The sequence below is a fragment of the Manis pentadactyla genome, chromosome 2 (genome assembly GCF_030020395.1).
Source record: "Manis pentadactyla isolate mManPen7 chromosome 2, mManPen7.hap1, whole genome shotgun sequence".
In the NCBI taxonomy this organism is placed as follows: Eukaryota; Metazoa; Chordata; class Mammalia; order Pholidota; family Manidae; genus Manis; species Manis pentadactyla.
The window spans coordinates 37,090,398-37,103,929 of record NC_080020.1 but is presented as its reverse complement, the minus strand read 5'-3'; the positions used below and the strand labels follow the sequence as shown (position 1 = coordinate 37,103,929).

At 37.5% G+C, this 13,532-nt stretch overlaps 1 protein-coding gene across 1 annotated transcript in view; it reads right to left on the bottom strand.

Moving 5' to 3' along the window:
• LOC130682655 (uncharacterized) overlaps positions 1 to 13,283 on the bottom strand; it is a 129,575-nt gene extending 116,292 nt beyond the window's left edge. The window contains 1 exon segment of the mRNA XM_057497500.1: positions 13,197 to 13,283. Within this exon segment, the coding sequence (XP_057353483.1) occupies positions 13,197 to 13,283 (87 nt within the window).
• Between the last annotated feature and the right edge of the window lie 249 nt (positions 13,284 to 13,532).

Here is a 13,532-nt window from a genome sequence, read left to right as displayed (position 1 = left end):
AAACCTAACCAAAGAAGTGAAAGACTTATACTCTGAAAACTACAAGTCACTCTTAAGAGAAATTAAAGGAGACACTAACAGATGGAAACTCATCCCATGATCGTGGCTAGGAAGAATTAATATCGTCAAAATGGCCATCCTGCCCAAAGCAATATATAGATTTGATGCAATCCCTATGAAACTAGCAGCAACATTCTTCAATGAACTGTAACAAATAATTTAAAAATTCATATGGAAACACCAAAGACCCCGAGTAGCCAAAGCAATCCTGAGAAAGAAGAATAAAGTAGGGGGGATCTCACTCCCCAACTTCAAGCTCTACTATAAAGCCATAATGATCAAGACAATTTGGTACTGGCACAAGAACAGAGCCACAGACCAATGGAACAGACTAGAGAATCCAGACATTAACCCAGACACATATGGTCAATTAATATTTGATAAAGGAGCCATGGACATACAATGGCGAAATGACAGTCTCTTCAACAGATGGTGCTGGCAAAACTGGACAGCTACATGTAGGAGAATGAAACTGGACCATTGTCTAACCCCATATACAAAAGTAAACTCAAAATGGATCAAAGACCTAAATGTAAGCCATGAAACCATTAAACTCGTGGAAAAAAACTTAGGCAAAAACCTCCTAGACATAAACATGAGCAACCTCTTCTTGAACATATCTCCCCAGGCAAGGAAAACAACAGCAAAAATGAACAAGTGGGACTATATTAAGCTGAAAAGCTTCTGTACAGCAAAAGACACCATCAATAGAACAAAAAGGAACCCTACAGTATGGGAGAATATATTTGGAAATGACAGATTTGTTAAAGGCTTGACGTCCAGAATATATAAAGATCTCACATGCCTCAACAAACAAAAAACAAATAAGCCAATTAAAAAATGGGCAGAGGAACTGAACAGACAGTTTTCCAAAAAAGAAACACAGATGGCCAACAGACACATGAAAAGATGCTCCACATCGCTAATTATCAGAGAAATGCAAATTAAAACTACAATGAGGTATCACCTCACACCAGTAAGGATGGCTGCCATCCAAAAGTCAGAGAACAACAAATGTTGGCGAGGCTGTGGAGAAAGGGGAACCCTCCTACACTGCTGGTGGGTATGTAAATTAGTTCAACCTTTGTGGAAAGCAGTATGGAGGTACATCAAAATGCTCAAAACAGACTTACCATTTGACTCAGGAATTGCACTCCTAGGAATTTACCCTAAGAATGTAGCAATCAAGTTTACGAAAGACCAGTGCACCCCTATGTTTATCGCAGCACTATTCACAATAGCCAAGAATTGGAAGCAACCTAAATGTCCATCGATAGATGAATGGATAAAGAAGAAGTGGTACATATACACAATGGAATACTATTCATCCATAAGAAAAGGGCAAATCCTACCATTTGCAGCAACATGGATGGAGCTGGAGGGTATTATGCTCAGTGAAACAAGCCAAGCGGAGAAAGAGAAATACCAAATGATTTCACTCATTTGTGGAATATAAGAACAAAGGAAAAACTGAAGGAACAAAACAGTAGCAGAATCACACAACTCAAGAATGGACTAACAGGTACCAAAGAGAAAGGGACTGGGGAGGATGGGTGGGTAGGGAGGGATAAGGGTGGGGGGCAGAAGAAGGGGGATATTAAGATTAGCATGCATGGGGGGGTGGGAGAAAGGGGAGGGCTGTACAACACAGAGAAGACAAGTAGTGATTCGACAACATTGTGCTATGCTGATGGACAGTGACTGTAAAGGGGTTTATAGTGGGGACCTGGTATAGGGGAGAGCCTAGTAAACATAATATTCATCATGTAAGTGTAGATTAATGATAACAACAACAACAAAAAAAGCAGTTCCTGTGTGGTGACCTCCAATGAGTTCTACACAATGGTATAAACGGCATATAAAAGTGTAGACAAAGTGTCTGTTTGTGTTTATACAGAGGATCAAAGCCTAATTTGGCTACCCCGAAAATGGACTAAGATACGATATGAAAAAGAACTTCCAACATCAGCACTCTCTGGAAGATTCATGCCAGAAGATGATCATCAAAAAACCCCAACAAAGATCCACGCACTGCTACAGCTGTAGATGCACTCATCCCACCAGTTCCTGGACTTACCATGGGAATGAGGAAGGAGATATCTAAGCTGGCCTGTGCATACAGTAAAACAACAAATTTGACTGGATCTATACTGTTGGAACTCAACCAAGAATTAGGAGAAGTGCAAATTGTAGCGCTCCAAAATCTTACAACTACAGACTATTTACTGTTAAAAGAACATATGGGGTGTGAACAGTCCCCAGGAATGGGTTGTTTTAATTTGTCTGATTTCTCTCAGACTGTTCAAGTTCAGTTGGACAATATCCACCATACCATAGATAAGTTTTCACAAATGCCTAAGGTGCCTAACTGGTTTTCTTGGTTTCACTGGAGATGGCTGGTAATTACAGGTAGGCTTTGGTTATATAACTGTACTCCTATTATGTTAATGTGTGTGCGCAATTTAATTAGTCGTTTAAAACCTATACATGCTGAAGTTACTCTACAAGAAGATATGTCAGAGAAATAATCAATCTTCCCATGTTTTCTTCCGCCTGCTACTTCTATAGCTTTTCTTCTTCCTTCCTAATTACAACCCTTAAATAGAATTCGTGCCTCATATCGAATTTACTGAGTATCATAATTCTTCCAAGTGGTAAAGATACCTCAAGACAAATGCTGGGCATAGAAGCCACAGGGCATAAATATGCAAAGAAGTAAAAAGCTAACCTTTTCAAACAATAAGGCTTCTCTCTCACTTACCAACTTTACATTTCCCTGTATGGCCCCAGAAGATGACTGGTTAGCCAGAGACGGGTAAGATTCCTCAAGGGAGGAACAACCTAAGACAGGCACAGTCGCAGGGGGGCCATCAGGTGAGAAATTGGGGATCAACAGAGGTGAGGCTTAGAACCTCACCCCCCCTGTTCTGAGAGAAATCTTCTGCATACATGGATGTTTTATTGCCCTTGTCTAGCTTGGATTAACACATAGTCTACAGGCACACACCTGATCATCTACATTTGCTCTCTTACAACACTAAACTATGTTTTCTACCTTTATCTTGTATCTACCTACCACTTCCGCATTTTATTAAAAATAATAATAATAAAGAGAGAAATGTGGTGTCCACATATAAATCAAGTATAAAAATCAAATGAGTATTCATATTTGAACTGACTGTTTATAGTTCATAATGCATGAGCAAAACCAAAAGTTTCTGTGATGATTGCCCTTGTACTGTTCACTATGTAACTTATTCACTATGTAAGAATTTGTTCTCCATGTAAGAACTTGTTCGTTATGCTTCAGAAGATTGGAGACTGACGAAAATTAGGCTTGGGGTGGATTAATGATTGTGCATTGAGCATTGTCTCCCCTATACAGAATTTTATTGTTGTTAACAACCATTTGATCAATAAATATGAGAGATGCCCTCACACAAAAAAAAAAAAAAAAAGAAAAGAAAGAAAAAAAAAGTACACACTTCCAATTGTAAAATAAATAAGTAACCAGGATATAATGTATAGCATAAGGAATATAGTCAAAATATTGTAACAACTTGATATGGTGATAGCTGTTACCTAGAATTATCAGGTATATAAATGTTGAATCACTGTGTTGTACACCTGAAACTAATGTAATACTGTGTGTCAACTACCCTTCAATAAAAAATAATTATCTACAAAAAAAAAAAAATTGGGTTGCTTGTTTTGTTACTGTTGAGCTTCAAGACTTCTAAGTATATTTTAGTTAGATACCAGTTCTTCATCAGATGTGTGATTTTCAAGTATTTTCTCTCAGTCTGTGACTTGTCTTTACATTTTCTCCATAGTGTCTTTCGTAGAATAGTTTTTAATTTTAATGAAGTCCAACTTACCCCATTTTGTTCAGGAATTAAGCCTCAGTGCTATATCGAAGAACTTAGCACTAAACCTAAGATCATACAGATTTTCTCCTGATGGTTATTTTTAAGAGTATAAATTATTTTTAGTGCAGGAAACTGACATGGTAACTACAATAAATAATTTTTAAAAACACTTCTCACAGAATTCTCGATATTTTTTTAGTAAGAAAAATGACTTAGTTTTGTAACAGACATGGTCATGCTTACATAAGTACAGACAGTCCTTAACGATGGTTCTACTGACGATTTTTGACTTTACAGCAGCATGAAAGTGATATGCGTTCAGTAAAAACTACTTCAAATTTTGAAGTTTGATTTTTTCCCAGACTTGTGATCCGTGGTACAATACCCTGTTGTGATGCTGGGCAGCAGCAGTGACCGCAGCTCCGTCAGTTGTGTAATCACAATGACAAACAACTGATATACTTACAATTATTTGTACCTGTAAAACCATTCCAATTTTCACTTTCAGTGCAGTTTTCAGTAAAGTATATAAGGTATTGAGCATTTTATTATAAAATATATTTGCATTATATGATTTGCCTGACTGTAGACTAACATAAGTGTTCTGAGCATATTTAAGGTGAGTGAGGCTAAGCTCTGACAGCCAGGTGAGGTGCAGTTCATGCATTTTCCACTTAAAATATTTTCCAGTTATGATGGGTTTATCAGGATGTAACCCCACTGTAAGTCAAGGAAGATCTGTATAGAAATAAAGTCAAGGTCATTTAAAGGCATTTGTAAAATACTTCCAAATGCAATGCTAGCTAATTAAGGATTGATTTCCTTTCATTATTACTAAAACTGCATAAATAATAGGTCAATTCCTCCCCCATTGTGTATAGATGATTACCATTATCATTAATTGGAATTTTATTTTAAGAAGAAAAACATTTAAACTTTATAAGGGCAAAACATTACCAGCTGTCCACAAGGCCAAATTCTCTCAACCAGTAGATGTCATTCTGTCTCTATTTAAAGTGAATTTCTGATCTTCCTTTAGTAATCTGTTCTGAAGACAAATTACAAAAACCATTTTCATTTCAGTCTGCATTTCTCTTGATCATTGTTCTAAGTTGGTATCTTTTCCCTCCCATAATAGGAAGCGAGCCAGAGTGTGAAATTGGGGCAGTTTGACAGAGTGACAGTTGATAAGCTTCTGTCTTTCAGTCACTTAGCCCTCGGTGTGGGATATTTATCCACTTGCAATTCACAGTAAAACATCGATGAACTTGAAATGGAGAGACACGTTCTGTTCTCATCTGTCTTTCAGAATAAGGCATTCCATGATGTTTTTGGGCAAAGATAAACAGGAAATGGCTGTTTATGGTTTTGGGAAGGTGTTGGGACCGTAGTTCCTCAGGAAGCCCTGGTCATGTGTCCTTTGGATGTTGCACAGGCCTTTAGATTAAGATAGCTGGAGGGGCCATCCCTCCCTCAGGTGACCGTGGCTCACCCAGACAGTGTTCGCTGCCCCTCTTTGTGTGCTCATTACACTCTGTATCTACTATAATGGTGCATTTATAGCCCTGAAATACCCATGTCTGTTTACTTGACTCATTAAAGAATAAGTATAGAAGGTAAGGGCACCATCCTGGCCTTAACCTGCATTAATTCAATTACTAAATATTTATGGAGATCTGATTGTTTTAAGCACATTTTAGGCAATGGGAACATGATGGTCAATGACAGTGATTGGATGTAGGACACTGGGAGGAAGGGAGAATCCCTATAAGAATATAGCCAATAACTTCCAGGATAAAGATGTTACAAAAGAACTATGTAGAGAGCATTATGGTAACATATTAAAGGACATCTTTCCAGTCTTGGGGGATCAAGATAGGCTTTCCAGAAAATATGATACCTGAGCAGAATCATTAAGTTTTAGTAACAAATACCCTGGGGGAGTGAGCTAGGTAGGAATAGCTAAAGATAAAACAGAATTTCAGGAAATGCATATTTACTGTCTTCATTATTTTATTCCCAGTAATTAGAGAAATAAATGACAGATACATTTTTATTGAGTGAATGGGTAGGTAAATAAATATCAATAATCCAAGGCCAAATTGGAGAGGCTAAGATCTTCTAAATATAGAACAATTAATTTATATGTCTACTTTTTCTTAATAGCCATTTAGTCATATTACCAAGAGAAAAAAATAAACAGTATTTCTTCAACCAGTGGATTCTCTAGAAGACCTGATTACTTTGGAGAATGTATTTTTAAAATGTTATCCTCAATGATTGGTCATAATGGCATCTGTAGTTCCAGTGTGCATTTTAAAATTCTGGAAAATACTGAAGCTAAATACATGAACTTTGAAATAGGATTATGCATTTTAAGCCCAAATCACGCCATTTATTAGGCTTTTAAACCTTTAATAACTATTTATCTGATTTTCTCATTATGGCTTATGAAAAACAGGAAGAAGTGATTATTTTCTGTGAGTAGGTATGTTCATAATTACATTGTTCATAGATGTCATGATTTGTCTGTTAGTTTGGATAGGCATTCGGCACAGTTCATCCCATTTTGGTGGTTATTTCTTCAACCAGCTAATTAAATTCTAAAAATCCAATGCTAGTAATATGTATTTTGTTAAACACCTAAGTTTATAGTATCATACCTTTTAGGTTTAAAAGATTGTGTAGTTGTTGAAAGTTAGGAAGAAAGCAGTGAAGGGGAGCAGAATTTGCACCCCAAAATCTCTCTTCGGCATAAGAATTATTTTGCATTGGTTAATTTTAAGAAACAAAAAGCTTAAGAGAAACTCTTTCAAACAGAGGATAAATAACCCTTTTGTAAAACACATTTACATTTATAAGGGAAATATCCATTTGTAAGGGGTGTCTCCCTCTCTGTACCAGGAGGAAAAGAATGGCTAAATCTCTAGAAACTGTTATCAGTGGAGAAGGCAGAGACTTAAATCTGCATAACCCTATCCTGGTTGACTGTGCTTTGCTTGATAGCCTCCCATAACCAGATCTCTCCACTCAGAGCTTTTGTCTTTAACTAAAGATGGTATTTAAAGTTGTGACTTGGGCTATTTCTGGGAGTTACTCAGCTTTCCTCAGTATCTTCACTATATAGATGAAGAGGTATATATGTTATTGAACTTCTGTTTGTTTCTCTCCTGTTAGTCCCTTTATCACAGGGTGTCTCAGCCAAGTACCTAGAAGGGTATAGGGAAAGTTATTTTTCCTCCTCTACAGCTGTGTTGCTGGGCAGCTGGGTCTGGGGAGGTCTCTCCCGGTGCACTAGGTGAAGCACCATCTGAAACATCAACCTGATGGGGGAGGGTTCTTGACTCCAGACGAGAAAGAATTCTTGACCAGGTTGGACAAGTGTAAGTAAGGAAGGAATTCATTAAAGCGAGAGTAGCAGGGAATGGCAGCAGCAGTGCAGGCAGCAGAGAGCAAGGAAGAGCAGAGGGAGGAAAGGGAAGCTCGTTGAACTCTTGCTCAGCATAGATCCCTTGCCAACTCCCAAAGCCAGGTTCTCCTGGTGTCCAGTGTCCACTTGAATCTGCACGGTGTGGAAACTAAGCCCCTACCACCCCAGGATTTGGGGGAGCTGCAAAGCTCTGGATGGAATGAGCTTGTGTTCTGAGAACTTCTCAAAGGCAAAGAAAGGAGATTTGTAGGCAGGCTGCTAAAGAGCAGGATCATACAGCTGCAGTCCTGTCCCGGTCACCCAGGTGACAGGAACTTGCAACCCAAATCAGAGATGTCGGTAGCCCCTCCCTACTTGTCTAAAGTATGGAAGAGAGAGTGAAGACTTGTGAAGAGAGTGAAGACTTAAGTCTAGAAAAATAGAATGAAATAGCAAAGTAACAAAGCTGTTTACCACTCGAAGAGTACAGAGACAAAACGCAGTAAGTTGTGCGTAGTGGGAAGTTTTCATTTAAGGCAAAATGTACCCACTCAAAGAGGAGTGCAGGCAACCTCAGAGAGGAGGTGCACTTTAAGGGCTTAGGATTCTGTCTTTTAAGGTTTTCAAGAATGGGTCAAAGGGTGGTGTGGGGTGTGTAGGCTTGACATGTCATCTCATGATGTTTCTCTCCTGTGGCAGATATTGTGTCACCACCCACAGTCAGTCCTCTAGATATTCTGTAAGATAAACTTAACACAAGGAATTTCTTGATTCTGTTCTTCATGATAGTGGTTACCCTCAAGCCCTGGGAACATGTCAGTGAGGACTGCTTGTCCTGCCTTAAGATAGGTTGTTGGCTGATTACCAAAGAATATGTTAGGAATCTTACCTCCTAACTCCCTGGTTTTTAAAATGGAATCTTAGCTTTAACTTGGATTCCTTCCTGTTCTTACTACACTGTTTATATCTTGGCATGTTTCATCATAGGCAGGAAAAGTTGATCATGATTCTTGTCCCATGTCCCTGCCCTACCTCGGTAGGACTTATTTCCTCAAGATGAAATAAATGGTTTGAATATAGGTATGTTTCTCAGGTTTTATGTAGTAGGAAGTCTTAAAGTATGAAACGTTATACTTTACAAAGAGTAGAATATATAACACCACAGTACACATTGGAATACTTGGAATAATCAATGACTTCCAAATATATCTCTTGACACAAGTGGCTCTTTCATAAGTGGCTCAATTACAGAGGCAATTTTGACTACCTATTTTCCTGCATTTCACCCCTTGATTTGTTCATCCAATATTCTTCTCTAATAAAAAGAGAGAATTTCTTGAAAGGGCAGTGCTAGAAGCATTGCCCTTCAAGAGTTTCCACTGACCAGGAAATTTGAGCACAATCTCAGTAAAAATAATAACAATAGTAACCATCATAGCTATTATGGTTTATTGAAATAATTTTAGTTTGTTAAGGGTCATATGTTCATAAGGGCCATATGTTCACAGACAAGAAAACAAGAATAAAGAAAGTTACAGAATGTAAAAAAGGTTAATATTCAATAAGCATGCATTTATGGATGTACCAGTGGTTCTTATTAGCTGGCATCCATCTATTTTGGGCTAGCACCTATTCTGATGGATTAGCACTTGAACTCTCCCAGTTGTTAGGTATTTTAAATAGTATCCATTGTTGTGAATTTATTTTCACAAGTGCGCAATTTTCATTGCATATGTGTATATGTGTATATGTTTGTTCATACATATATTTTTAAAAATTTGTATTCATTATGTATTTGTTTATATATTACAAATTTTTTTTATTTCCATATAAGCAGTGAAAAATAAGCATAGAGAATTGTAACTAAGTAGTTCTTGAAATCTGGGACCTCTGTTATAAGGAATGGAATGATAAATTCCTACACAATTATCAAGTAGCAAAAGTTATACATCTTGACCCTGTATAATAAATTGGCCAAATTTCTCAGAAAAGACAGCTAACTATGTAGACTCAATCCCTTATTTTCTTGTGGATGAAACCTCTACATGGCCCTGCTATTTGTAATATTATGTTAATAGGGATTACATCAACTGTTAAATAATTCTAAAAGAACAGGCCAATATGGCAAGCTGATAGGACAATGAGTTATGCAATGTGAACTAAGTGGGACTCTAAAAGTCCATCATACCTTTACCAAAGAGATTCACAAAAATTTTTCTGATCCTCTCTGGAGATCTCAAACTAAGCCTATTATTTTAGGATCATATAAAGCTAGTTTAAAATAAAGACAAACTCCTTAAACTTTTGGTGTTACTCTTGGAATAGATTTGTCTGAGTATAGAACTAAGTTTTGTAATATTTGTGTGGTTTTGTCTACTCTGTACAGTGTTTGAGAAACCCAGAAGAATCAGGTACATAGTGGCAGGTAGAATAATTGCTCTTCTCCCCCCAAAAATCCCTGTTACTTCTTAATAACTCAGAATTTGTGATATGGTTCCTTACATGGCTCAAGGGACTTTGTAGATATAATTAAGGTAAGGACCTTGAGATGGGGAGAGTATCTTGGATTATCTAGCTGAGCTCAAGCTAATCGTGAGTCCTTAAGATCAGAGAGCATCTTCATGCTGCAGGCAGAGGGAGATGTGACTGTGTAGGAAGAGTGTAAGAGACGTGATGTTGCTGGTTCTAAAGATGGTTGTGGGTAAGTAACATGGGTGGCCTCTAGAAGCTGGAAATGGTGAAGAAACAGATTCTCCCTGATACCTCCAGAAAGGAACATAGATAGCACTGCTGACACCTGATTTTAGCTCAGCAGAAACCTGTGTCAGAATTCCTATAGTCAAAACTGGAAAGTAATAAGCCATTTAGTTACGGTAATTTGCTGTGGCTAAAATGTATACATCAAATATATAATACAGTTTAAATTATTGGTGTTTACTTAATTATGATTATATCCAATGAAAAATGCTTGAATAAAATTTACTTCTAGAGTTTTTTTTATTAGATATTTCTTAGATACCTGGATATTATTTGTTATTGGACATGTAATGTGTCTAATGATCTTGTTCTAGGTGAAGATATTAGAAAACAATGTTATTAGGGTGTTTGCTTATTATTGTTTGCCATTAGCAAGGAACTGCAAGAAACAGATAACTCAGAAAAATATTGATCACTGTGCAAGGATGACTAAAAGGCACAGGAGAAAGTCTAGAATTTCAGGAAATTTCAGGTTTGGAAAAGGCTCTGATTCCATTTTCAGTGGACAAAAAATAAACTGAGATGGGGTCTGCATTATGAATGCAAAGTAGAGCTCACATGATTCTTTTGGCCAATGAATTGAGAAGGGAAGGAATATGTAGTTTGCCATATTCTCCCTTCTGTGATCTGTAATCATGGAAGCTTATGTCAAGAAGGAGCTTCCAGCAACTGGAGTCCATCAACCTGAGGCAATACCTGGGCAGAGGCCCTGTGCCAGTACAGAGCACGATCTAGCCTATCCTGATGGAGGAAGTCAACTTCATTAATAGTTCAGAAAGAGCTCCTAAAGTGAGTTTTTACAGCTACCATTGTTATAACATGGGTCATAATCCCATCCTGAATCAATCATTCTAGTGAAAAGAATAAATTACACTGAGTAGTTTAAACACAGGCCCCATCTTGGAGAAGAAGGTAGAAAGATATGATTAGTCAACAAATTTGGGGATGAGGGAAAGGAATTGGTTTTCACAAAGTCTGGCATTTAGTCGATGCTCTGTTTAGTGAAGTGGTTGAGTAGATGAGAGATAATAAAATCAGTACCTATCTGATCCACCAATAATTTCACACCATCTGTATCATCTATACCAAGCTCCTTGATAGTTCTGTTTTTCTTTGGATTTTTATGGGATATACCAGTTTCCTTCTAACATTTATTTTTCTTACACGTGAAAAATTGAACTAGCTTTCAATTACTGTCAATAAGTCAAAACTCTGAATTCTCAAATTAAAACTCATCAGATTTGATAAACGTGCTATAATGGCAAATACTGATGCTTCCCACTATTTTATAAGCTCTGCAACATGGAAGAATCTCCAAGGATGACAGTACCACATAAACACAGATTACTTGCAAATATAGAATTTATATTGGACTTTTTATAGAATTCCTAAACATTTCAACTACTCCAGAAAAACCAGTTGCTCCCCACCTTCTCATTCATACTAACTCTGAAAACCCCAGGTAGTTTGTACATTGTAACTGTGAAGAATACTGTCCTTGGAATTACATTTCTTACTTATTTACTCATCACTACAGTAGTGATTATGGATTGTGTAACTTCACACTTCTAAAAAAGAATAGTCACATTTAAAAAAACCCAGGAGAAATAGATAAATGTACTTTCTTGATTTATTGCAGTCCAACTTTAAAATGATCTAGATCTGGAATTTATTTCTGAGCTATAATAATAAGAGCTTCAATATGATTTTACAATAAACAAAAGTCCATCCAAACAAGTTGATTTTCTTGCATTGGTTTGAGCAATGAACTGGACTAAAATTTGTTTCCCTGCCAACAATATTTTGTTTGGCTGGGCTTGCTGAAGGATGAACCAAGTAAAATTCTTTGTTGAGTATAGGAATATTTAAAAGATGGAGAGCTTTTTTAACAGCTACCATTGATACGGCTTTCATCTGTAAGCTACACAGTTGACTGTACATTTGCCTTTCTTTTACAATCCAGAGAGATCAACGGATTTTGACATCTTTGTACCAATGCTTTGGCTAATAGCGAATGGAATCTGAATGTTCCAGAATTGTAGTTGCTACCAAACTGATTTTAAAAATGCATCTGGAAGGTTTAAATTTTGTACTAGCCTCCTTTCTAACGACTTGGTGTTTAATTCTCCCTTCCTTAGCTCCATTTTCCTAATTGTAGCTAAACCCTGGATAGAATTGTCACACATCTGTTTAAAACACTTTTGGTGTTTCCTCATCACATAGAAAATACAATTTTAGGTCTTTTAACCTTTCATGACTTGGTCTCTATCTACCTCTTCAGCCACTTTCTGCTGAAATAATGCCACATTATTTTGAATTTTTTGCATACTCTGTAGTTTTACTCTGTATGTATTTGCTCAAAGTTACTCCTTCTGCCTGGAATTCCCTTCTCACCTTTTCTCAATCACTCTCATTCTAACTCTTCTTCAAGATTCAGGTCTGATGTCATAACCTCCAGGTAACTTCTTCTGAGCCCTTTCTTTGGGTTTTCACAACAAAAGAAGAGTACTTGTCCTACTGTGCTGAGGCGATGTATTTGTATTTCACTCTCTCTGGAAGGACCTGAAGCTGCTGGCTGTTGTGAGTCATCGTCCGTCGCCCGGCTCTGCTCCCCAGCGGGGACTCCTGCCTGGGCTCCACCCCTGCTACACACATCTGCTCATTCCCCAGCCTGGAGCCTGGCATGGAAAGTGCTCAAGAGATGCTTGTTGAACTGAATGAAATAGATTTACCTTAAAACATCCTAGAAGAGTAACCAGTGCGCTGGAATTCAAGGACTGATTTATTCAGCTCAAAGAGAAATGCAGGAGCCAGCCCTAATGAAGTCAGATTCATGGACTTGAGGTTATCAAAATCTACTACCTGACAATATCTGACTCTGGGTGTCTTTGAAAATATGCTCTTGGTCAGGAATATTTTTCATTTTTTCTATAATGGACAAGTGTCTATTCTTCTTTTAATTCTCAGGTTAAGTATTATCCCTTCTGGGAAATCTCACATCTTAGATATCTTTTCATACTTTCCTCTTGTTCTCATAGCTCACTGTGCATAAATGACTCTACTATAACACTTGCCACATTATTTTGGAATTATTTATTCACCTGTCTTTCTGCAATTTCTTCAATTTGGTGCTCCTTGAGGCAGGGTTTTTCTTTTTCTTCATCATCCCCTCTCCTCCTTCTACCCATCATGTCGTACAGTGCTTGGGATTGGATATTGAATGTACCAGTTAGTTTTACTCTACCTGTCTCAGCTATTGCCCCAGAACTGCGTTCCTTAGGTGATAAGGAGGACTGAGACTTAGAACATGGCTGACAAATTAGCACCAGCTAGAGGAACCAAAACTCTAAGTATATGATGCCTTCAAGGGCAGAATGTTCTCATGCCAACTTCTAGCACATGTACCCTGGGGTCTAGAGACCTAGTTTTAAAACTTG